Source organism: Opisthorchis viverrini (assembly GCF_000715545.1).
Source record: "Opisthorchis viverrini unplaced genomic scaffold opera_v5_160, whole genome shotgun sequence".
NCBI lineage: Eukaryota > Metazoa > Platyhelminthes > Trematoda > Opisthorchiida > Opisthorchiidae > Opisthorchis > Opisthorchis viverrini.
The window spans coordinates 124,228-151,163 of NW_008751817.1; the positions used below are offsets into that span (position 1 = coordinate 124,228).

Here is a 26,936-nt window from a genome sequence, read left to right on the forward strand (position 1 = left end):
GTTCATCTATCGAGGGTGATTTATTTTCCCCGAATACCATTCGACGAACTTCTGGTGTCCCCATCAGATTCCAGCAATGCTCCGAAGACATCGATGGTCAAACACTGAAGGTATTATGACGTCCTCGGTGCGCAGCGGCCAGGTTTCTGATCCATATAGTAATATGCAGCGCACCGCAGCATTATAAACTCGCCCCTTGATAGAGAAGCGGATGTCACGCCTACGCCACGGGTAGAATGGGTTCGCAAAAGCTGCTCTGGCCTTCCCAACCCGGATGGAAATTTCATCTTTCGTGAGACCACCGAGACTGATACAGCTGCCCAGGTAAACAAATTTGTCTACTACCTCAATCGGTTCATCCGCAAGCATGAGGCTAGGGTTCGAGCCACCCAGTCTTGCAATAGCACTTAACACTTTGCAGGTGTGAAGCGCATGCCGAACCGCGAGGTACAATTATTTAGATTATTTAATATCGTTTGCATTACCACGGCGTCAGATCCAAGAACAGCTCTGTTGTCTGCGTACTCGATGTCTGTGAGCAGAGGCCCAGGGAGCACTTCGACCCCACAGGCATTAGAGGTTAGTAGTGAGTCTTCCATAATTGTATACGTGTGCTGTCAGAGATGTTAGCAGATTTAATAGCCGAACGCCAGGTTTGAATCCAAGGCTCTGAAGAGGCCTCCGCGGCATACTTGTCTGTTTCTTTTATTGGTGTTTTCGAGAGCTGGCTTTCATTTGCAGGTTTCTTGGTCCAGTGGGAGTCCAGTTTACGCGAACGTTTTACCTTTGAGGGATGTAGTTGTTCCCCTCGTGGGCGAAAATTTCGACCGCCGTTACTTGTAGCTTGTTCATTGCCGCCTTTTAGACCACTAGGTTTGTTGCTATTCAGAATAACCAGCACACAGTCAGATGAACTGCAAGCTACTTAGAAGGATTCGATGTCTTCTGTAAAACAGGCCCAAACCACTTCAAAAAGCTGACTACAGGAGGCACAGAAGATAAGCTGGCGTTTAGTAAAATGCGAGACCGCTGTAAGTCAGAAATGTGCCAATTAAACATACGAAAACAAGTCACCACACTAGACTTCGCCCGGAAAACAAAAACGTGCTGTTTGATTACATGAGGCATCGCCGCAGAAATAAGCCGAACGCGTTTTCCTTGAGAAACAGGAACGGGGAACTCATGAGTGACCCAGTAGTGGTATCTCAAGTCTACGGTGAACACAATGCAGGCCCGTACTCTGTCCCAGCGACGTCGTCACACCCAATGCCGTCAAGGTGTAACTATGAATGGCTTCTAACCAACTTGGTGTGCACAAAGGAGGACGTTCATCAACTCTTGCATAAGACAAAACCATTCTGCGTGTTGGGGCCAGACGAGACCCATCCAGGGATCTTGAAGGAAATGTCGTTCACACTGGCAAAGCATTTCCACCTGATATTTTGTCAGCCGCTTGACGAAGCCTATCTTCCCCCTGTTCTGAAGGAAGCGATTGTCACACCTATCTACAAAACTGGTGACAGACTATTACTTAGCAGCTACAGGGCTATTAGCCTCACCAGCATGCCGCTCAAGGTGACGGAACGCATTCTGTAGCGGTCCATCTTAAATCACCTCAGCACCAGCTACTTAATGTTCCCAGTGCAACACGGATTCCTCCCAAACCGTTTTTGCGTAAGAAGCATGATCGTATGGGTCAGTAGTTAGGGCGCGAATTTGCTGACCGGAATGTCCGTGGTTCGAACCCAACCTCTGCTTCTCGACTTCCCCCGTCTAGGCTTGGGCAACCTAGTAGTATCCCAGCACTCTTGCTTTCTTCGGGTGGCATGGCAGCAAGGCACAGAAAGGGTGTTACGGCTGAACGGTTATCTTATCATTAACATCCTAATATTCATGGATAGCTTAACCCAAGCTAAGGACAAGGGACTCTTCGGGTGCCATATTTTCCGACTTCTCAGAAGCATTCGACCCAGTGCAACACCTTACTCTACTCCACAAACTCGAGTCTTACGGGATTCAGGGGGAAATTCTACGCTGCACTAGGGCGTTCCTATCGGACAGAACATTCCCAATGAAAGTAGGCTCAATCCACTCTTCTCCGGCGCTGGACTCTACTGGAGTTTCTCAAGGCTCCGTTTATGAACCACTGTCGTGTCTGATCCACGTTAACGACTTACCAGACATTATATCGAGTCTACCTTTCGCGGACGACTTGGAATCCCGAGTTTCAAATTCCATTGCCCTTCAAGTGGGTGTAGACGCTACAAGGTAGTAGTTTTTGGGCTGGCACCTTCCTCTGAATGGTGAAAAGTACATCAACATGACATTTGGAGGGGACTCATCGAATGCTTTTGTCGTGCATAATTAGAATGGTCCAGGAGATATTACGAGGATAAATGCCAAAAAGGATTAGGGTATCTGGCTCTCTTCAAACATGTCCCTTCCACTTCACCATGAGAAATCGGCTCAGGAGACATTCGGCGTTCTATGGACGGTTCGGCGCACCTTATCCCGTATTACTCACATGGACTTCCATATACTCTACAGGGCGTACTTCAGACAGCTTCTTAAACGTGCCAATCAAGTTGTCTACTCAGGACTCAAGAAATACGTAACCCTCGTTGGGCGTACCAAACGAGCTGCTACGAAAATGGTTGCCGGATTTAAATACATGGACCATGAAACGTATCTCGAAACGCTTGATATCTTCCTCCTGGAGTTTCGTCGCCTCTGAGGAGACCTAAGACTCACTTACGCCCTGCTTGAACAATGTTTGGCCGGCAGGTTTTTCACTGTTTATCTTGCTAACATATGGCGGGACATGATAGTAGGATTTTCAAGCCCAGATCGCACGTTTTTATTAGACAACAATTTTTTTCATTTCGGGTAGTTGCTACGTGGAATAACCTTCTTCTGACGGTTATCCACGCTCCATCTAGTACCCAGTTCAGAGCACTATTAGACGCCGTTTTGTGTGATTCCTCGCGATGGCAAGCATATTGTCCCTCGCTGAGAACTTAAAGAGCAGTACGAGACAAGTCAGTGGTTAGTGACCCTGAGAGACAGCTGTGTTACATCAAAGCCACCCCCTTCACCACTTGGCTCTCAACTAATCTCATACCAAGCAGCAAAGCCACATGTGGTCAGCACACAGGCTGGGTCATCGCCTGCAACGGGTGTGGCTTCCATTTGATTATTGTCTTAATCTTCATTGAACGGAGCTGTGCCAACTGAAGCGCCTATAAGCTCGGTAGAGGTTGAGTTGATCAAAAATTCCCACTCCATTGGGTGCTAGAACAACGTCATACGTATAAGCGGCTCACAATTTCGGTAGTTCTGGATTTCCTAGGTTCATTCGACTCAGCTGACTGATCTGCTCTCCTTAACATGCTCAGAACGGAATGCCCCCGAAGTTTGTCAGCAGTGTGTTACTCCGGGCAAGTGAGAATGCGAGAAGCTCTCCAAATGCCCCAATGTACAAGGCCGTGTCCCACTGGGATGCGCATGCTCTCGGTTCGTGTCCAGTTTGTGGTTGACGAGATAAAGAGACGAACGCTGGAAGGCATTCAATACCCTGGTATCCAAATAGCTGCTAACGAAAATCTTTGTCAATCGGGGAGATGCGCACGATATCTCTCTTGTCTTCAAAGAGGCGTTTATGATGAACTGGTCAAAGCTGTCCCGTCCTTCAGCGTGCGTTTCGCATTCACAAAGTGCAAGGTCATGCTCCCGCAACATGCCACTTACAACCCAGGAAGAGGCACTCGAGGTTTCGGAGCGTCTTACCTATCTTGGAAGTTGTGACTATAGTGTGGCCAATTAGGCTCTAATCGCGCTTGCCCCCCTCCTCTTCTCCGGCGCTGGACTCTACTGGAGTTTCTCAAGGCTCCGTTTATGAACCACTGTCGTGTCTGATCCACGTTAACGACTTACCAGACATTATATCGAGTCTACCTTTCGCGGACGACTTGGAATCCCGAGTTTCAAATTCCATTGCCCTTCAAGTGGGTGTAGACGCTACAAGGTAGTAGTTTTTGGGCTGGCACCTTCCTCTGAATGGTGAAAAGTACATCAACATGACATTTGGAGGGGACTCATCGAATGCTTTTGTCGTGCATAATTAGAATGGTCCAGGAGATATTACGAGGATAAATGCCAAAAAGGATTAGGGTATCTGGCTCTCTTCAAACATGTCCCTTCCACTTCACCATGAGAAATCGGCTCAGGAGACATTCGGCGTTCTATGGACGGTTCGGCGCACCTTATCCCGTATTACTCACATGGACTTCCATATACTCTACAGGGCGTACTTCAGACAGCTTCTTAAACGTGCCAATCAAGTTGTCTACTCAGGACTCAAGAAATACGTAACCCTCGTTGGGCGTACCAAACGAGCTGCTACGAAAATGGTTGCCGGATTTAAATACATGGACCATGAAACGTATCTCGAAACGCTTGATATCTTCCTCCTGGAGTTTCGTCGCCTCTGAGGAGACCTAAGACTCACTTACGCCCTGCTTGAACAATGTTTGGCCAGCAGGTTTTTCACTGTTTATCTTGCTAACATATGGCGGGACATGATAGTAGGATTTTCAAGCCCAGATCGCACGTTTTTATTAGACAACAATTTTTTTCATTTCGGGTAGTTGCTACGTGGAATAACCTTCTTCTGACGGTTATCCACGCTCCATCTAGTACCCAGTTCAGAGCACTATTAGACGCCGTTTTGTGTGATTCCTCGCGATGGCAAGCATATTGTCCCTCGCTGAGAACTTAAAGAGCAGTACGAGACAAGTCAGTGGTTAGTGACCCTGAGAGACAGCTGTGTTACATCAAAGCCACCCCCTTCACCACTTGGCTCTCAACTAATCTCATACCAAGCAGCAAAGCCACATGTGGTCAGCACACAGGCTGGGTCATCGCCTGCAACGGGTGTGGCTTCCATTTGATTATTGTCTTAATCTTCATTGAACGGAGCTGTGCCAACTGAAGCGCCTATAAGCTCGGTAGAGGTTGAGTTGATCAAAAATTCCCACTCCATTGGGTGCTAGAACAACGTCATACGTATAAGCGGCTCACAATTTCGGTAGTTCTGGATTTCCTAGGTTCATTCGACTCAGCTGACTGATCTGCTCTCCTTAACATGCTCAGAACGGAATGCCCCCGAAGTTTGTCAGCAGTGTGTTACTCCGGGCAAGTGAGAATGCGAGAAGCTCTCCAAATGCCCCAATGTACAAGGCCGTGTCCCACTGGGATGCGCATGCTCTCGGTTCGTGTCCAGTTTGTGGTTGACGAGATAAAGAGACGAACGCTGGAAGGCATTCAATACCCTGGTATCCAAATAGCTGCTAACGAAAATCTTTGTCAATCGGGGAGATGCGCACGATATCTCTCTTGTCTTCAAAGAGGCGTTTATGATGAACTGGTCAAAGCTGTCCCGTCCTTCAGCGTGCGTTTCGCATTCACAAAGTGCAAGGTCATGCTCCCGCAACATGCCACTTACAACCCAGGAAGAGGCACTCGAGGTTTCGGAGCGTCTTACCTATCTTGGAAGTTGTGACTATAGTGTGGCCAATTAGGCTCTAATCGCGCTTGCCCCCCTCATGCTTGGGGCTTTCAATGGTGATTTGGCGACCCGTCCTATCTAACTGTTGTTCCCGCTCCAGTGCCTAATGCCGGAAAAAGACACCGACAAAGAACACAACAGGTTTATTGCGAACAATGGAGTGCGTGCGAGTGCCACCCTTACAAGAGACCTCACGCTATTTAAATTTAACTTTCATCCATCCAGGGTGTTGCCGGATTGCTTGGATGCTTGATTGGCCTGGATGCTTGCCGGCTTTCCTATTGAGATTTTGGTGGAGTTTTAGGGTCTCAGTAGGTTGCGAGCGTTCTGGGTTTTAATGAATCTGACCTATCCAACACGGGTAGCGGGTGGTAACCTTAAGATGTAATATACGTTCGGTTTTCCAGGTAGACGAAGTCATTGTTTTATACGCGTTATCGACATGTCTCCTTTTACTTCCATTTGCTATCATTTTATCACTAATTTCTTTGAGGTTTACAAGACATTTCATGGAGACAGTATCATTAATGCTACTTGATTTTATCACTACCATGTCGTGTGCTTTCTTGTTTTGCTGTTCTTTAATTTTCAGGTTGGCGGTGCACTTTCAACCTGTGCTCAACTCCCGATGAAAACGAAGCGGGTTTCATCTGCCGCAGAAGTTTTACGGCAGTGTTCAACATATCTGTTCGATTGTGATGGTAATTGCAATTTACTTTCGCAATTGCTTTCCCTTCTTAGGTGTACTGTGGAATTCAAAGAACGTCATCCCTGGCGCTATCGCCCTATTGGATCGACTGTTCGAGTTGAAGCGGAACGTCTTCTTGATAACGAACAACAGTACCAAATCTGTCGAACAGTATTCTGAGAAGTGTCGTACCCTTGGTCTACCTGTATCTGCGGTAGATAGTTTTGTTGTAACGTTTCAAATCCCGATGTACACTATAGAAAAACATCATCTGTTCGGCGAACGTGGCCGCTAATTATCTTAAATGTCAAGGCAATTTCGGTCCAGTCTATGTGGTCGGCCAGAGTGGGATCGGACTCGAGTTGGACAAGTGTGGTATTGCACACTTTGGTATAGGGGTATGTCGAAGGTTGTGATCAGTCGGTGTTCATTCCGTCCACCATTTTGCTTCAATTAGCCGGATCAAGGACCTGACAATGATGTCTTTCGTGACATCCATCTGGAGCCCAACGTATCAGCGTTATGTTCTTTTTTTAGAATCTCATCGTTTATCTGTAGACTACCGGCGTGGTGATTGGATTTGATGAATATTTCAATTACAGAAAACTTATAAAAGCGACTTCATATGTTTGTAGGGGACTACCGTTTTTCGCAACCAACGAGGATGCACAACTTCCAGAAGGGGACACGATCCTTCCAGGTAGGTTGGTCTGTTTTTACTTTGGTTCGATACTTTACTTCAGTTCTCGTTAGAAAACGAACCTCATTGAGGCAGATTTACGATCGGTTGTGGTAGTAACGAAAACTACAGACAAAGCGGTTTAGTACTCAGATTGGTGCGTCTCTACGGAGTGAGGCGGACGGACGGAGTAACCATGGCAGTTTAAAGATGTCCAGTCAAACGACAAGCCTCAAGTGATAAGCATTGATGCCGGTGTGACCAACCTCAGTAACTGCAGAATTGTCAGAAATTGGTAGATAGCAAGAGCGCCGTAAACTGAATCATTGTATGTGACATGGTGTTCGTTTCAGAACTGCAGTAAACGTCTGTTGGTTGAATACCAGGAGTGATTTGTGGACTACTCGGCTTGCGGACTCGAACTTTAAGAGGTGCATTTAAAACAAGAGCGAGGTTCAACTCATGGAATCAGGGAACAAATATGCACAGCAATTCGCTGACGCACTTGCCTATTTTATGGTAACTGTCTCCTGGAGAAGAATGGGTCAACTCTAAGAATCTCCCGAATGACTGCTCCCTATCAAGCACTACTGCCAACAAGGTCCGGGCATACTGTGACCGTTTCCTGTTACACTGCTTGGTATCGTAAGTGTTACGAAGGCGCAGTAATTCACAGTCAGTCCCAAAGGTTGAGATCCAGGTTTCTGTACAGCGACGGGAACGGGTTGGACAATCGGGAGGCTGGATAACCTGTCCAAACCAATCTAGTCAGCGTCGCTGAACCAGTTTGGAAGTATCTTAACCGCGTTCTTTGATACCTTCATTCGACGATCAAAATACTTTCTGTATTTGCTGAAAGCATCACTGGTTCGCTCGGAACATTGCTCAGCAACAAATGCATCAAACCTTTATGAGAATATGACTTGTCGGTTAATGCCAAACAGTTTCCAGCTGATTAGACCTGGAAGTTTGTTAACCTTTCCCGTAGTTTCTGTCATCGAGTGCCTCAGAGCTTGGACACTATTCTGCTTTGTCCTGAACCAAATTAATGGGCCCGTGGGTGAGATAACTCTAGTTTTTGTCTTTCAGTCCGATTGTGATTTTATTTTAAACCTCTCAGCAGCTCATCAAGGTTGTTGAGTTTTTAATCATTGTATGAGAAGGTCACTGCTTTTAATTTACGTCTTACAGGCACAGGGTCAATCTTAGCTTCCGTGAAGTATGCAGCGGGTAAGGAGCCAATTGTAATGGGGAAACCGCATCAGCCGATTTTCGATGTTCTGCGCAGTCAACACAACATTGACCCGGACAAGACACTGATGATCGGAGACCGGTATGATTATTTTCTATTTTTCACCCCCTAAATCTGATCAAATATAGCTGCATTTGGTTGCTTTCGTGCAACAGTGAAACCATATCTAAAGCCATATTATCTGAGTCCCGCACCAAGTACGCTGCACGTAGTTCAGTCGTCCGTTTCTGGTTAAGAACTCGAAAGATTCCGATGAAATATATGTGTAGATCGTTTTCGACTGGTGCAGGCTCTTGACGATAGGATAGACTATGCCAGCGTTCCAAGAATAATGTTCCAGTATTCCAGTAGTTTTACAACCATCCTGTGAGGACCGTCGTCCATCCCACATGAGGACTGATTTTTATTCCTCCGGAATCTCGTTCTTTGAATCTCGTATAGTGGCCGCATTCAAGCAAAGAGCGCTCAACTTTAGAGTGGGCGCCCTTGTCTTAGCAAGACAGGACATAAAGGTAATCACGATCGATTCCGAAGAGAGCCTTTATACAGTAGCCTGTCAGCAAGTGAAAATAACTCGGACGATTTCATATGAACTGTGCATGAATCCCCTTAAGTTCATTGAGTCTTTCGGGTACCAGGGTACACTTAAAAGTATAAAAGCGATTTCTCAGCAAATGTTCACCCGCAAAGTAACCTGGCATCGACGGGAAAGTCAGCTGAAATTCACTTGAATTCCTCGTTTATAATAGGCTTCAACTGAATGTGCTATACAAAGGCTGTCTGTTGTTCCAAATGGAACGATTTTCAGGTTGTCCGCATATTCTTCAACCTTGATGAAGTCTCTGAATTTATTGACACAGTATCGCCCTGCTCAGAACACGGTCCAGAAAGCTGCCAGTTTCCACTACCGTTTGACTGGGTGGTTGGATAATAATTAATATAAAATATTACTTCTCCGTCGTAATACTTTCGGTGCGTAGCTGCCGTGTCACCTGAAGAAAGTCCGAGGTTTGAAATATATTGCCAGGTTGTCAAAGCCTCAGCATTCGGAATGCTGAGATTAGGTTCGAATCAGACCTTCCGATCAGTAAATTCGTGTCTTAACGACTGAGCCATCTCGAGCTCACTGGTTGTTCGGACTTCTATCTGTTCGGAACTACTTGTGTTAGGCCAATTCTGACACGTATCCCTCCTCGTCTATTTTTTTTCATGGGACGACTAGTGTTAGCCTCACTGTTTCACTATCAATAGTAATGGTGTTTTGCTTTCATACCGATTGAGGATATGTCGCGGATCTGAACCAGTTAGTTTGTTGTCCCAGCAGAAGAACAAAATATGAGTGGCATACTACATACATTTAGCTTTTTCGATTCCAACTCATCGTAATTTTGTGCATTTCACCGTTACATTATTCCCATAGACTGGATACGGATATTGCATTTGGGAATTGTTTTGGCATGTACACTGCTTGCGTATTGACGGGCGTCACAGATTCCGAATTACTGAGCAAGGTGGAGAATGACCCGGGGAGAACACTTCACAGGCCTACATGTACGTTCGAGTCTGTACAGCAGATATTGGAGAAACTGAATGAGATCGAAAACCAAGGAGCGCCACACCCCACGGGCTAATAATTTTGGCCATTACCTATAGTCATTCTTTTCTCATTGGTGTGATCGAATTTGTTGATTGATTTGATTATTCTTTCTACGAACATCCCAGTAGTTTGCACCTTATAGTCCTCATCCGTAGTTTGCATTTTGATGCATTTACGAAAAACATGTGCATCAAGCAGATCCCAAGTATATCAGCTGACTTGTACACAGTTTGGTCTTCCTTAGATGAGTGAGTTAGCTATAATGCCGCCTGCACTGATTCTCCTCAAGAGGGACCACCACAGAACCTGGAGTTTAATCTCATCTGGAGTGTTCTTCAGTGTTATGCTGAGCCGAATGAATTCAAGAGTGAGCACAACTGACGTTTGACCTACCATAACCGTAATGAATAAAAGCGCAGTGAAATGTACCCGACAATAAATGCCCTCTTAGATCGCTCTGTTCGTTTACAACTCAACTGACGTTTGACCTACCATAACCGTAATGAATAAAAGCGCAGTGAAATGTACCCGACAATAAATGCCCTCTTAGATCGCTCTGTTCGTTTCTTGTATACACGTAAGGTGTTCTTAGTACATTCTTATTGCTACTATACTGGTAGACTTTAATGTTACTAAGCACTGTGACATGTAACCCGTTATAGTGTTCATCACTTTACAGAACTGATGTGAAGTAAGGTATCTTCGCATAAACCATATCTACGGAATGGCTTTGAGCTTGAATTCCTCCACTGGATGGAACGATTAGGTATCGTGTTTCCTTATCTTTCCCCCAGTCTAAGAAGCGGCACCATCTGAAACGGGCGCGGCTTCGGTTAATCACACGAGATAGTCATCAGGGTTACTTTTATATTTCTAACTGTAGTGAACAAACATGTAGAAGGAGAAACAAAGTTGTCAGCATGGCGAACAGGCTAACAACCAGTAAAACAGGTACGAATGTTGGTTAGACAGTAAGGATTGAAATATGCCTCGAAATAGTTACAAGGCCATCTCAACTCTCTCCGTCATACGTCGACCAGCATTTATCTTGGCATACCGCAGCCGTTAATAAGTCGTGTGTAAGGCAATCCGCAAGCGAATAAAGTTCCTTAGGTATGGTTAGCTCACTCAGGGTGCGACTGAAGCCATACATAGGGTAGAGTTGATGGATAATCGTTCAACGGCATTCCATGTGGTGAGAACTTTACTCGAAACGGTGAGACAGGGGAAGAAAGCCCGGTGGTAACTTTGGGAATACCCTATAGAGGTGACGTTTCCGATGCCATCCAGAAGATAAATGCGGTTTATGGTATTAAAACGTTCTTAAAAGGACAAATCATAAGAGCTAAGGACACCATACAAACTGCATCCGCCAAATTCAAAGGCCGGATAGCCAGGCAACTCTATGTGGGAATCACGGAGCATGAGCGTCTTCTTCCACTGAGTCCACCGATCAATTGTGACAGTCACTGTGGGTCTAGTGAAGTGTTTCTAGCACTCTTACCCTCCTTTTGTTAATTATATCAGATGAAGTAGCTGAAGCTCTGATGTTGAAGCCATCGTCTCTCCGTTGCGTAGTCGAACGGCTTAATGAGACTAATCGCCGAACTAAATGAACCAGTGGAAATCCACTTCAGAACAGCGGTGAACCGGGTAATGCAATAGAACTTACATCTAAACATTTACGCTGTCCAGAGGGCCAGACAATCAGCAAGTTATCAGGATACTTAGCGTGATTAGTAGGTGCACAACGAGTCCTCGTGCAACACAAGGCAACCCAGCTTACCAAACTCACCAAAGGGTCTTTACAACCGACTAACCATGACCATAGTGATCAAGTTTTATAAACTTTTCTTCGTAGGGTGCTAACTGATTTCCCTTTTGCGAATTCATCAGGTTAATTACTCTGGTGATTTTTCCGTAATAAACAGGTTCGGCTTGGGAAAGGTTTTCTGTGGCGCTATTTCTTATCGTGAGAGGGGAGAATAACTTTGCCAGCAAGAGTTTTTGGTTTTCATGCTTCTCTAATGCACATGATTAGGGTGGACAGACAGAGCAACATGCATGGAAACATTCCGTCTGGTAGCGCACGTGATGGGGGATACATTCGCTTTACTACAAGAGAACAAGCCACGGACTAATAAATACACAAGCTGCAGGTAGTAAAAAAGAAAATCACAAGATAGAAATAATAAGACAAGTCATCCAGTGAAAATAAACCGTTGTAGAGAGTAAAAGGGTACGTGGAAGAGATTGATACCTATACAGGGTCATAGCGAAAAATGTAACAAGCAAGATGTAAGAGTCGTATCGTGGATGGCGCATAGCAAAGGTACGTTGAGTTCTGCCTGACAGACCAACTCAACTAACTGGATTTCTGCGTTTGGGTGTGGGGCAAAATATGAAACAATTTTAATTAAGCAGGTCGTTGAAAAATTGACAGCAACTCCTTGGCGGCTTTTGCAATCTGATGTGCATGGCGAATGAGGACATTAACTTCGGGCGCCAAAGTATGGGGAACCGCGTTGCCTTGGCGTTGGGCGAGTGAACTTGCATGCAACTTACGCGACATGAGTTCACAATGGGGTCTGAGCTGTCGCGAAACCGAAGATAAGTCGGACAATGCATTGACCACGCGGGGAGGACATTGGTGCAACGAAGGGAATATGCTGAGAATGTCTTGTACGGCCGATTGTATGAGCAGTGAGCAGCTAGCAAAATCCCCGGTTCGTTCACCATTGGCCAGCTGGATGGAAAAGATAAAAGACGAGACAGTTCGGTTTGAAATAGTACACTGCTGAACAGGATGCAGGCTGTGGAATGAGAGCAACACTGACATATATATATTATATTGAAGTCCGGAACAACCCATCGAGATCATATTTTAGGACTCAAAATTTAACGAAGGCGCTCGCAAAACAATGAAGCGTTTCAACCAGAAACAACGAACGTCAGCTGATTACACGCACGACTGACTGAGGAGCGGGGTCTGAATGATGGTGCCAGCAACCCAACATCGTCAATCATTCTTAGAGGTTTGTCACATCGCGCTTCCTGATCCTCTGACCATACGAATCAGTCTAATAATCGTTGGCCGTGTAATCTGCTGACTTTCGTTGTTTCTGGTTCTGCTTCATGGGCATTTTCGTCACATTTTGCGACGCATTTTTCCTGAACTAAATAAGCCACGGGTTACTCGCGGAGGACCTGTCGCTTACATAGCCGAAGAGGTGTAGAAAGTGCTTGGCCATTGTTCCAAGTCAGCCGATAACAATCCAGTAAAGTTTCGTTCATCACCACAAACCCTGCCTTATCAAACGTGGCGCGCATCTGTACGCGTCAGATAAGTGAGACGATTAGTACGCGGTTGAAGCTGATTGGTTTTTCAGCCGGCCTACATGTGCACACACAAAGCGGTCTCTGATTCTGAATATGGACAACAGTTGTTTGATGTTTAAAACCCGTTTATATATGGATGGCATTCGGACCCACAGGCACATGAAAAAAGTGACATTAGTTGGAATGAAAGATGCCACTGTGGAATGGTTGACGATTTGAACAAGGTCGTCAGCCGTACCAGCCACGATGTGCAAAAAATGGCACTAAACTACACGAAATTATCGGTACGCATTAAGCAAGGACACACGAATACACCATGTTTCTGAGATGTGTAGGAAATGGTAGCAACCAGATGAGACGACTGGTACGTCAATATATTGCGAGTGGCTAACAAAAACGTGCACTGCGATGGGATGCGCTAGCTAACATCAACAGATGTTTATGCTGTAACCGGGAAAATGAAGTTACCTGAACAAGGTTTCTGATTCGCACAATAATTGTCTCCACACACCGAACCACCCGATCGGAAGTCGGACCCTGACCACTAGCGTAGTCTGGCGGCCCACCAGATGGACTACTAATAGCTGACTTAGAGGATTGACTCGTAGATTCGACGGTTGCCACGGGGGAGCTCGGGGTTGAGGTGTCCACCGGAGCATCGTAGTCTGGCAATGCAGCAATAGAAGCTAGGATCTGTGCATGTTGTTTCTGTAGCTCCTGTTTGCGCTGCTGAAGAAACCTTGGTCCGGCTGTGCCTACCCCGACTTGGACGGGAGTGAATTGATTCGAATGGTCTGAGGTAGACAGTGGTGGCGCGGGGGACGCTGAGCCGGTGGAATTTGGAGCTATATAGTCGTCATTTTTCAGGACGACTGGAAGGGATGAACAAATTTAAAATCAAGATGAGCTGAGCTTATAAACTTGAAGTAAATTACTTGTGAGTTAGAAAACACGTCGGGAACGGTTAGAAGGTATTCGGTGCGAAGTACATATTGACAAAATGTAAAAAAGGTACATGTCGTTTACATGCTGTGATCCTCGATTTGTTCTTATTTGTAGGTTTCGGAAACAAATGCAAAAGACTAACCCGGCGTTGTTGGTGAAGTAAAAGAGGTTGGGAGAACACGAACACCTCCGACTACTGGCTTGGGCAAGAGCCTCGGGGGGACTGAAGTGACGTTCACATAAGTAGTACAACCGGATATCGGGGTCGATTGGCTGGCATGCCACACTGGGGATGTCTCGTGCTGACCAGCCTCACCGGGTCGGATCACATGACCAATTTCGTGAGACGAGCTTGTTGGCAAAATCAAAGCGGACTCAGATGCAGGGACAGATGAGGCTGGTGAACCACCTCGACTTCCACCGGATCGCATTATGATGCCCTGTCGAAGAAGGACTCCGGAGTCCAAGCATTCCGAACCAACTGAGTAATTCCCCGCTTCTAAAGACCGATCGCCGTAGTCATCATTTTCCTCCTCATATTCTGTAACGGCCTTTTTGGTCTCATCAGTTCCTGTGGTACTGGTGATGCCATTTGACGAAGCAAATCCTTGTGCCTCTTGGATAGGAACAACCTGTGAAGTGGGAACATCCGCCAGTGCCGAAGTTGTGATCGCTTTGTGTAAATTTGGCGGACTGTGTGTCATAACCATACCGGCCGAAAACGCAGCCAGAAGTGCGGTCTGCAAAATAAATGAATCAAAATTATCCAAAATGATGCAAATGGACAGAAGTTGAGAGGGAACTTTGCTTGAACTCGAGTATGAACTCCGGATTCCGCCCAAAAATGCATGGCTACAGTAGAGCAGAAACCGACTACTAAGCTTCACAGACAGGGCTCAGAGGGAAATGAAAACGCCAGAAAAAGGAATCGAAGCCAGCTACGAAACCAGTATAATAATATCCCACTGCGCGGAAAAAAGCATCATGCCAAAAAACAGTCAAAACAGTTCCAATGCATTTCCCCATTGGCGCATTGCAAAGACAGGTAACTGCTGGATATTAGGCGCGTGAGTGCATACTCGACAATCAGGGTTGTTCCGGTTCATAAGACTGAATCCAGCAGTCGGTGATTCCAGGGAAGACTAAACCGACAAATATGCGTCCGGTGTCGAATATTCTAATAGTGATGAGTACAAGAAATGATGTTAACTTAAAACGGTAAAGTCTTCGAAAACGGATACAAACCGGATAAAGATGAACATGGATCAGTTCGTCTCACACAACATCAGAACGCAGTGGAAAAGAATACTACACGTCTTCAGGAAGGAAGAAACTATTGTATAAAATCTAGCATAGTATACAACCAAAATGAAACTAACTTTCTCTTCACGCAGCGACTCAACAACCTGGCTCATTTTTTGAACCTGTACCTCCAACGATTTCATTCTGTCTTCAATGGTTTGTTTTGCAATCTCCAGTCCGGACATTTGTGAACGTAGATCTACATTTTCACGACGAAGTCTGTCGATCTCGTTCTTTGCAGCAACACAGCATGGTTCAATGGCAGACTTTTGTGGACTCTCAGCACTGGGGGTCGCAGTCGAAGTTGAGGGTACGAACGTCGGGCTACCAGTCGATGGTTTGGGACTAGTTGTGGGTGACAGATGTGCTAATGGTACATTTGTGGCTAAGTTGGCTGCCTCCAGAATAGGAGACAACGACAGATCAATGGATTTTTGTATGGATGTCTGGGCTGACGGGACACTTGCACGATGCTGTGTATGCCGACTAGTATGGCTCAGATGAAGGCGTCTCGATCCTGGACTCAGACCGGGTTGACTGGTTATTTCCGCACCTGTTTGTGTACGATGGGCGGAAGAGGATGTCGACAACGGGTCAGTCACTAGCACTGTGCCATTCGTTTCAGCTGAGTCACACAGAACCACTGATGTCGAAGGGTCTGAACCATGTTCAGTGGGACTCCGCACAACGTATCCATTCGTGACAGCATTCGATGACAATGGACTTGGTGAATGCGGAATGTTAGGACTGGTAGGGGTTAAAGATGCTTGCACGTCAGAATCGGCAGCAACCTGTGATGTAAGGAGTGTAGAACAAGAGGAATAGGCAGAATATTCAGTCTAGTGACTCCCATCACAACGACACGAAAACTAAGTCAAATTCAATCGTAGTTAAAAGCACTAGAATTCTAAACATGGCAACAGATCAATTTTCCACTTGCGAGGTCCGCGATCCCACCAGATAGGAGGTCGTTGCAGGAAGTGCTGTGTAAATACTTTGAAAATATCAAGAAAACAATATGCCAATGCAGCAAACGATTGCCGGAACTACGCAGACATATGATCGAAATTATCACGTCTTTCATATTGCTCTGAATTTTGGAGAAACGTCACTGGACGAAGTTACTATTCTATTGCATGGGATCATATACTCAAATCGTGGAGCAGGGACGTGAAACAAGACTGGTTGCACCAAAGTAAGAGCGAACTAATTACACTGGAATTGGCAAAATAGCGGCAGGTATGCCCGCCGGACTAAAAGTCTGTCATCACAAAGTAAGGACGACAGAAAATCCTGCCAAAATACGGTCACGAAGGTTGGTAGGGAGCAGACCACACAGTGGGTAAACACGACCGACAACAGTAACATTCGAGAGAAACAACCCTGTATTTTGAAAAGAACAGTGGTACGAGTTGAGCACCGAATGGCATAATTTGAGTAATGTGGCAGCAGAAACATGCGTGGTGCGAATCACGATGTCGTAGCTGACAAGAACAGTTCTCCTTGGTGTATCCGTCCGGAGAAACCGAAAGTAGATCTCGACTGGAATAATATTCTCAGCGACTAACACCATAGCTGTGCATTAAAGCGACGAAGAAACACTATACTGTTGAAGGAACGCGCAGGCCACTGCACTTCTACGTCATTCAATCACATAAGTTCAGGATGACAGAGTAAAACGACAGAAAGGAGAATTTTGAAGGTGTGAGATCGGTTCCTCTGTCCTAATGCCCCCTGAGAAGCCGCACAAATACGACACGTCATGAGTACCGGAAAACTCAACCATGATTGAAACGATATATGTAGGAGCTGCACCAACAATTGAAAAAGAGTAGTGGTTGCCGATTCAGACGTAGCTAAAGTCCTCAGCACAACGGCAGTCTAAACAATCTGAGTGAAGATCATCACAAGAAACTGCTCAGTAAACCAAACAGCTACGGTTTGGAAAATAGTGTAAAACGAACACAGTTGTTGGTGGGCAGTAAATTAATCGAGTGTTCCGACAACAGGACAAGATTGTCAGATTTCACAGGTGCACACAGCGTGTGGTAGTCCAAGCTACACGCACTACTCGTTTTTACGGAGATTAAGGTCCCGTTCGTTTCAAGCCTGTTGGTTGACGAAATATAGCGGGGTCGGTGCCGGCAAACAGTTAATCGATCTGTGCGCAACGAGGATATGCACCTCCGTGGGATATTTTAAGCTCATGTTGAGACAGTTTCACACTTCTACAGGAACATCCTAAGATTCCAATCAGAACATTTTAGTAAGAAAAAAGATGTACCACAGGCATTCTCACCTGATCATAAACTGGGTCATCACTGCGTGTCCGGCTTGTTCGAATTCCGTTTTGTTGTGGTTTAGTCACCGAACACAAAGGACGATCTGCCTCAATCTGGGAGTTGCGATCGCGATCACTCGAGGGGTTCGTCATGCAAGTAATCGGTTCGATAGGAGATGGCGTATCAACCTCACATTCCAACCCGGGTTCTGCTAGCGGCGGTGAAGGGAGGGGTACGGATCGGGGTGGCACTGAGGTGGGAATGTCCTCAGTTAACATGGCCGGAGCAAGATAGGCCTGATAAGGGTGGTGTTGATGGGAACTGACATCCGGTCTGGGAGCGTGGTTGGTTAAAGATCTTACTGGAGGGAACAAAGGAAGGAGGCGCGTAGAAACTTCGGTTAAGATATCGAGTACTAGGGTGTGGAATTCTACCGTCGACAATCGACCCAATTTCTGACGGGCTTGGTTACGAACGGAAGTGTAGGCTGTGTTCGGTGGCAAAAAATAAAGAGTCAAACTTCGGTTGGCTACGGTCAGTGCGTTATGCTTGTGAGGAGGTGGGACCGGTTTTCGGTAATCATGCGCACCACTGATTGATGAATCTGAGCTGTGGTTTGGTCTTTGATCAGCAACCGAAGTGTCCGAATTCTCTAGGAAGGAATTTGTCAGACGACGGTCAGCTTCATCGTAGACATCCACACAAAGGTCCTGGAGGAGGTAGAAAAAGTGAATGAAAAAGCTATCGAAAGATCCTACAAAGTACGTGATTTGCAGCTTCTAGAAAGAATGGTAACCGGTAGGATGGGTCCCACGTTTGAAGAGATGATGAGTGCTAATCGGGAAACTGGTACGAACGAAGATACACTCATCTGAAGGAAGAGTTTAAAGCGGTTCCGATAAAAAGACGACATGCCTGAGAAACGTCTTGAGAATGATGAAACATGGAGCATACCGGAGTAAAGACGATCGATGTTTGATTGACACATGGTTGGTACTCGTGCACCGGAACGACCAAGTGCTCATAACACAACAAACAGATATGAACACAGCACACGGTACCACGTTCCTAATCGTGCAACAGGCATGAAAAATGGGTTTCCGGTGCAGATCGAGTTGTTGGAGGGGGCGGATTATATGTGAGACATTTCCAACTGGAATTCAGTAGGACTGAAAACAAGCAATAGTGTATCGTGAATTTGTTATATCTACAACGCACGTGATCGTTTCAATGGGCAGGATCTTTCGACCATGGATGTACAAAAAAGATTACAAACGTTTAAATTTTTTTTAGGTCTTGATGATGTTGTTTGAAAATTAACCACGTTACACCTCTCCTCTGTAGAGGAAATACCTCCATCAGAGATACATGTTTTCTCTACAACGCCTATCGAGGAAACATTCCCCACAGAACCAAAGAGGGAACACCTTTCATGAACATCGCCTAACTGAAGATACATAATCGGAATGCTCTACGCCATTGACGCAGGTTTTAGTTTAAAACCATGCAACGGTATAAGCACAGATGATATGCTTACCCATCACACTAAGGACGTCATCTTGTGCATCTCAAGGAAACCGGATCTTATCGTGCGGGTTGGTGCACGTCTTTGGTCCAATGAGTCACACTTGATATTACTACGGTAGTATCCCGGCACCTATGCACTGCCTTGAAGCCAGGCTTTTGAAGACTCTAATCGCACTCCTGAAATTAGTCCAAACAAGTACAGTCAACCAGAGATACTGTTAATCCATAGGCGGCAAGCGTCATTTCGACCGTCAGGAGTTAGAGCAGCATCACAAGTACAGACAAACCATGGTCTTGGAGCTCCTTGACTCAAAGGGTGCGCTCGATTCCGTCGATAGCGCAATGCTTCTACTCACGCTTGCTCAGAAGATGTCCCAGATGTTTGCCGACATAATTCGGTCACTACATTCACATAATTCCGGGCGCGTGGGAGTGTAGGGTGAGCTCTTAAGATTTTCTGCAAAAAATGATGTCCGACTGCTGTGCCTCGCAGGTAGTGCTTGAAATTCTATGTTGGTTCTTAGCCGCATTTCCGTTAACTATGGCCTATCAAAAGTCACGGTAGCTATTGGCAGTCTTAAATGGAGAAAAGCAAATACTGTTACAACATAGCTGTAGGGTTGTCGTGGAAGTCTGCGCAAGGTCGAGTTAGGATCTTTGTGATGGGACGAGGATCCCCAACCTAAACGTTTGATCCTAACAGAGCATACCTTCGTTTGGTCCGTAGCCGGTTCGTAACACTTCTGTCCTATCGATGTAAATTTCGGTTACTTAGGGTGCCTCGCCTCCGGACACAGTCAAGGATGTTCACCCTCTCAATTTTCGTTCAACTAAGTCATCGAAAAAGAAAAGATGAAATGAACCCTGTAAGGCCTCCAAAACCCCGATGTCCAAATTGTTATGGACCTGGAGTACGTACACATCACCGTTCAAAGATCTGAGATTGAAGACAAAGTACAAACACTGCGAATAAACAGATCCTCATCATTCTGTATGCCCCTTGTAATTCAAGAGACAGTGGAGGTTTTGGAGAATTTTACATACCTCGGTAGTTGTATTAGCTCTTATGGAGTCCGACGAAGTCAGTGCGCGGACCACGTTTGACAACATGTGTAGTTTGCAGCGTTAAAAAGTATATCACGGGGTCACAACAACCGTGCGAGACTATGATGAGGTCTGCATTGCTGTGTGGTTGTGGGATATGGCTTCTAAGGCCAGATGATCCGAGGGATCCTCGAGTTTTTGACCGGTGATGTCACAGAAACATTGATGGTATAGCATGGAGTCGAGGAAATTGTAACGTCATTAGAAAATGGATGTTTGATTGTGTAGTATGAAATTCACTCGCAAAAAACATCCAGCACCGCAACTGTGGTGACTGGGCCATGTGCTAAGCGTGCTGACTCACCACCTACCTAAGGCATTGGAAATCTGGCAGTATCTCAGTCATCGTGCTCCCTTTGGGTGGTATGACAGCTAGGCACCAAAAAGGTGCTACAGCTGAACGACTACTAGCAGAAGGATTCGAAATGGACTGTGAATAGTTCAAGTGTTTTTCGTGGGTTATGGTTTCCAGAATGGGGACTATGTGACCCCCGGTAGCTAGCTGAGATCGTCGCCACAAATGGCGGCTAACCGACATCCATGATGTTTGACTGAGCGTTGGGAATAGTCATGGAAAGCTAGCACCACGTCTGTTTCCTGCTTGTTCTGTCTTTTCACTCTAGGGCTTCAAAAATAATCAAAACAACCTTGAGGCTGTTAGGCAGAAAGCAGTGTCAACACTGAACTCGCTGTCCTTAATGAGGATAATGATGACGACCTCGCGAATACTTTCGCATCGGATGCGTACACAACACCAATCGTTACAGCAGTTCACAGTTGAAACACCAAATGAAGAAAAGCGCATGAATAAGCGCATCAGACAATTCAGTATGGTATAAGTATACTAAGATAATTATTTTTTATGCACGTTATCACAACGATTTGTCTCCCTTGAACGATTCTGGTTTCGACGTAATGCACTACTCAAAAGGTTGCTGAAAGGTTTTCGACCAGCAGCCTTTTGAGTAGTGCATTGGGTTCACACAATGTATCGCGATATCTTGAATATCGTACCAACTGAAGCATGAGGCGACCTGGTACAGCACATTCATTTGCCTAAGAACATCAATCAATGGGAGATCCAGTCGGATTTCAAGTGAGTCTCCCGTCAAAACCAAATCGGTACGCAAATGAGTGTAGTTCGCTGATTTTGGTTTAAGTTCAGCTAACTAGAAGGGTCACTAGTTATGGAAGGAGTTGACGAACAATGGATAGATTCAGCATGCCCTGATAGTGTACGTGAATTACGGGTATGCGGAAGCACTGAACATGAGGGAATCGCTCAAAACGAAAGTGAAAACTCCCCCTCTCACCAGGCCTGAAAACAAGTGACATTTCAGAATATAACAGTCACCTTCCAAGGAATTATCTTGGAATCCAAAGAACTTATCCGAAGGGTGTATTTAGGAGAGTGAAGTAATTAGGATTCTGCTGGGGTGCTTCAAAAACGCAACTTCCCCGAGACAACTCTCAAATCAAAACTTTTCCACAGACTGAGGTCATATCATGGCGATAATTAGCGATTACGACAGTACTGAATGGTATTGATCCAGCAATACGCTAGTTAGAATTACGCGCTTGATATAAAAAATCAAGCAAGCTCGCCACTGCCCACACTACAGTTGCCTTCAACTCAGAGCTATGGCGCACACACAGAAGATCCTAAAACGAATTTAGAGTTCGGTAAGCCAGTAAGTAGGTAGGTAGAGAGACAGGTGGACGTCTGAACCTTGGCTGCTCAGTAGACGGACCGGTTGATCCGCATAGCACAGGGTTCGGCACATACAAGTGTTGCTGCAAGGTATGTGTCTGTGTTTCTTTTTCTTTGCGTTGCGTTGCGCAAAAAGTCGACCAAGTTGATCGACAGTTTTGGCCCGCAGCCAACGATGTGGAACGGCACATCTGAGCTTTACAACGCCATGGACAAAAACCGGAATTCCAAAGCTATCGCAGGTAGTATATCATGTGGGTGACAAGAAAAGTGGACACAGACAAACAGTACACTGACATTCGACAATCATTTGAACAGTCGGTGAAAGTGACGGATGGTGAATGTGAACTGCTGATAGGACAAGTTGAGCTTATGCTCATAGACAAAAACAGAGCAGGAAGGGTAGTTGTCTAAAATGTTAGAACAATATCCTAGGAGAATACGTCTTAACACGTGACCAGACAGTTCTCAGAAAGAAGCAGTTAAACAAACTAAAATGTAAAAAATACGAATGTACATAATTTCAGTGAGATGTGACTACAACCTGCTGGACATAGACTACCAGTGACGCTAGAATGGGTGGAAGATGGCCTGTTCAATAGTGTACAAAGTCACGGAGCGCCAAATGTGCGTCCGTCTTTGAAGTACTTACTAACAGTTCAAATCCAAATATCAAGAAGGCGAAAAAGACCCTAACAAACTTGAGCAGAAAATTTTGCGACTCCCATACATACTGGCAAATATCCATACCATAACCTATTGAAACACACCTTCCAGAGGCAACCAAATCCCGAAAAAGTATCTGGGATAACTGGGAATTTTCAATCGATTTAAAATACACACAAGATAGTGGGAGCACTTCTCTCTCCGCATTTGTCCACGGCGCCCTTTTTGACACACAGGTATTCTATGACACAACTGGGACACAGTCATGGTGTCCAGGTATTGACGAAGGCACCGATACTTCAGTGATGGACGCAAACAATACCTTAAAATTGAGCTTTTTGCCGTATACCAAAGAGGTCCTTCGACGTTTCTTGGAATAGACGGCTGCATAAAAATCTGACTTGAAAAGCACAAGTCAGCTGAAGAGCATGTAGTTGCGAACCGTGTGAATGAAGTAGGCAACCTGCCACTAGGCAATAGGTCGATACCCCCGACTAGCCAGTCAGGCTGTAGCCATACTGACTGCGCACGTTTGTTGTCAGCGTAGGTCGAATAAAGGACTTTGTAGACGCGTGTTCAAACAAGTCACCGACGGGCTGTCATTCTCATCTCGTAAAACGCCTCAAACATCAACAGACGGAGACGGCCGAGCTCTGATAGGACCGTTACAGCAACAGCACGAACAACAAGAACAAACGAAACAGCAACAGCACTTATAGAAAAACGAAGGATAAGAGCTAAACCGTTTGAGTCCCTCACAGCACAGCTCGGCGCCTTAGCTAAACTGCGGGAAATAATCACAACAGAACCATCCCTCACGAGAACCTTAGTAACTGACGTATGGTCCAGACAGTGGTGTCACAAATTAGAAGACATGTTCCTGGCTGAGACTCTGGACGAGTTGGCCAAAGGGTACCTCCTGATGAAAAAAACAGGAATGTAATATTGTAGTTTCATCCTTCTACAAAAGTCGCGTGACTCCAGCTTTCAGGATAGTGATACGAAACTGTGTGAAATTTTTGGCAAGCACACGTCACTATTAAGAGTCGCCACAACTGCCTACAAAATATTCGACAGAGCTGGACATATAAAGATTGGAAGGGTCGATTGGGAATGCGAATGTCTTTAGGTGGAAGAACTCCCAGACAAGATATTCACAACTCTGATATTCATGATAGGGCTGGTATCTACTGAATTTGCGGATATCTTTGCGCTTCTGCCTCGACAGTGTTTCCTGGGCGCTGGATGAAAATCTCATTGGAAAATTTATTCTCAAGACAGCAGACAGAGAATCGTCTGAATGACACCATGGATCTGAAGCCTAGAATTTTATCCAGGCTATACGGTGTACTTTTTGATATTCCATGGACACGAAAGGACTTGGGTGCCCGAAAGAATATCTAGCCGCCAAGGTGAAGAAAAAGTTGCGAACAAGACTATGCAACGTGACAGCCTATCACAGCACATCCATCTAGTACAGAGAACAGAATCGGCAAATCATACGAGCTGATGTGTGTAGCGCTTCCCCACACGTGGTCACCAGTTTCGCTTTGCATTAATTGACCTTCATACCTCAGTACTAGTACAGACTGCAGAATCTCACTTGGGGGCCTGTGTGCAGCACATTCAGTTGTAGAATACCATAAACGAGAGATTTAGTTGAGTCTCTCGTAAAACCAAAGTGATTTGTAAATGAGTGCATTTCTCGGAAACAGTCCAATTTGGGTTCAAGTAGAACATAAGGTTGACGGAAACTCGGGGACTGCGCCTACCTGATGATCCCCAAGAAGGGCGAAACCGGTCGTGGGCTGTCGACCGCAGGCTGCGTTATTCTTCACTGACCGTTAAGAATTGCACTTTTCCTAGATCTTCAGCTCCTATCTCACTGTTATGGAAAATAGTCGACCGAACCTTGCGTAGTCGTTAAGAAAAAAAACTTGCGCATATCGGTTAACCTACAAGCCAGGCATCCTTCTCTTACTGTCCGTACAAGGTCGGTTGGCACCACGAACCGATAGAACTTTGGGCCCAGTATTTCGACCACCTGCAAGTGCAGCTGGCAGCGCAGTGCAATCGAGTAGTATGGAAGGATTTAGCGGACACACATGATGAGTTTATGTTGTTATTTCACGTGCTTTTGGATGGGAATGTCAAGTGTATATGACTTTGAAGAGTTCGCTCATACTTCAGCTCGTTCTTGTCCAAAACAAAAACAGAAACATGACGGATGAATGCTTGTTCGAAAGTGACCGTAGTTCACGTTATCGTAAGACAGCGCCGACAGCTTCTTCATGCCAAGAAAACCAGACGAGGCAGAACGACAGAAATTGTGCTCGTGCGTGCTGAATTTTCTCGTTTCAGATGAAAAGTTAACAGTACGAGTGTCCAGAAAAAGCGGAGGGTCAGATGTCCAGAAGATTATTCATATGAGGAAATGTTTCTAACGGGAGTACTTAGAAGTGGAATGTCGGTTGTCTGTTCATATTTGTAGAAAGGATATTTGCTAGAGAAGTACCTTAGGAACATAGTGGCCATGCGGTGAAAACACTAGACTATTTCGAAGTCGTATTCAGTGAAGGCTGTCCTTTTGGAACAGCTATGTAGTCAACTATGAAAAAGTAATGCGAAAGAATACATATGAGTTCACTGAAATCTTCCGTCATTTTGCTATTTCTGTTTCCCTAGAGAATCGGTTGGCCCAAGAAAAGGCTCCAGTAGTAGTGACCAGGGTAAAAACAAGTTATGATCCTAGTACCATTAGGAGTGATATTAATGGAATTCGCTGAGTCAGGGCAGTATGTTTACGCCGTATAATCCACAAAGTGCTGACAATAAATCAAACCAAAATCAACACCCAACATTATGGTGGCGGCCATAGAATAAAGTTTCCTTCCTTTTGGTGCTCTGTGTAATCGTTCCAAATAAGCAATTTGTTGAAATACGCGATAGCCAGCGCACATCCGAATGTTGTTCCTTACGTAGCAGGAGTGCTGTACCTTGTCCTTCCCAACCTATAAAGTATCGGTAAGACACTACTACACGGCTTAGGGTATTGTCATACGTGAACTCATTGGGAATGTTACTGTCGCTACAAAACATTCACGCAACGATGCAGTTGGAAAGGTAAGGGGAAGTGAATGAGCGCAGAATAGAATGTTTCGTTTCCGTCTGCAATGATCCAGGCAACAAGTGCAGCGGAAAAAAGTCATTATAGTAGTCCTCCTCTTTAACGACACCCAGAAAGCCGAACGAATTCGGTCATAGCGTGAAGCAAAGGAGAGCCTAATACCCCAATATCATAGAGCATAACCACAGAGTCACATCGCACGAAAAGTCGTTACACAGAGAGTTTTTAGATACAGTACTGTAATGTTTAGGTTTACACGATGCGGATTTCAATCGTGCTGACGACCTACCACCTGCCCCGTTCAAGGATGCTGGTACCTTTCTCAACCAGTGCCAGTGTAGCCTATTCGAGTCTATCTGGGAGAAAGGGATCGCCCCGGACAACTGGGGTGAACCCATTTTCAAAAAGGGTAATCGCAGTGAATGTAGTAACCACAGAAGTGTTAGTTTGACTTCTGTTGCGGCAAGGCTTCTGGCGTCACTGATTATTCGTCGTCTTACGCTCGACATGGCGCAAGTGGTTAGAGCGCGAATTTACTGACCGGAAGGTCCGTGGTTCGAATCCGATCTCTGACTCTCGAATTCCCCTGTTTAGGCTTGGGCAACCTGGCAGTATCGCAGCCCTCGTGCTTCCCTTGGGTAGCATGGCAGTTAGGCACCGAAAGGGTGTCACAGTTGAGCGGTACGGTGACACATGAACCTTGACTCGTGAAGACCAAGCGGGATTCCGGCAGGGTAGAGGCTTCGGAGGTTCATACTCCGTCATGTGTTAGGGTAACGTTACGTGTACGGACGATTCATAATCTTGATGTTCGTCGGCTTCGACAGCGCCTTCGATTCTGTCGATCGGTCAGTGCTGTTAACTACATCTGTTCCCAGCAATTGACAACATGATCAGATCCCTATATTCACATACTTCTGGGCGGGCGAGAACGTATGGTGAGCTCCCCAAAAGTACCCCTACAAAAAGTGGTGTCAGACAAGGATGTCCACTCTCTCCATTCTTGTTCAACTTTGTTACAGATGAAATAATCGGGTGAACACTGGAAGGTCTTGAAAACCCGGTGTTCGAATTGTTGTTGGTAAGAGCCTTGTCGACTTGGAGTGCGCAGATGACACCGTCCTCATCTTTGAAGACCAAAGCGACGCACA

At 45.6% G+C, this 26,936-nt stretch overlaps 4 protein-coding genes across 4 annotated transcripts in view; 3 read left to right on the plus strand and 1 right to left on the minus strand.

The window, feature by feature from the left end:
- T265_07154 (hypothetical protein) overlaps positions 1 to 2,272 on the plus strand; it is a gene marked incomplete at both ends in the record, with an annotated part of 51,725 nt that extends 49,453 nt beyond the window's left edge. The window contains one exon of the mRNA XM_009172605.1: positions 1,959 to 2,272. Coding sequence (XP_009170869.1) covers positions 1,959 to 2,272 — 314 coding nt within the window. The remainder of the gene's footprint in view (positions 1 to 1,958) is intronic.
- Positions 2,273 to 6,158: 3,886 nt separating this feature from the next.
- T265_07156 (hypothetical protein) lies at positions 6,159 to 9,816 on the plus strand (the record flags this gene model as incomplete). Its single annotated transcript, XM_009172607.1, has 7 exons — positions 6,159 to 6,267; positions 6,308 to 6,468; positions 6,515 to 6,652; positions 6,712 to 6,765; positions 6,813 to 6,954; positions 8,125 to 8,266; positions 9,606 to 9,816. The coding sequence occupies 7 exons, from the start codon at positions 6,195 to 6,197 to the stop codon at positions 9,814 to 9,816; spliced, it is 921 nt and encodes a 306-aa protein (XP_009170871.1).
- Positions 9,817 to 12,198: 2,382 nt separating this feature from the next.
- On the minus strand, positions 12,199 to 18,360 carry T265_14220 (hypothetical protein; the record flags this gene model as incomplete). Its single annotated transcript, XM_009172637.1, has 5 exons — positions 12,199 to 12,528; positions 13,590 to 13,993; positions 14,209 to 14,806; positions 15,446 to 16,159; positions 17,668 to 18,360. Coding segments are annotated over 5 exons (2,739 nt in total), but the record flags the coding sequence as incomplete, so codon positions are not given.
- Positions 18,361 to 20,077: 1,717 nt separating this feature from the next.
- On the plus strand, positions 20,078 to 26,482 carry T265_07157 (hypothetical protein; the record flags this gene model as incomplete). The annotated part of the gene is made up of 3 exons (XM_009172608.1): positions 20,078 to 20,258; positions 26,036 to 26,226; positions 26,303 to 26,482. The coding sequence occupies 3 exons, from the start codon at positions 20,078 to 20,080 to the stop codon at positions 26,480 to 26,482; spliced, it is 552 nt and encodes a 183-aa protein (XP_009170872.1).
- Positions 26,483 to 26,936: the final 454 nt, after the last annotated feature.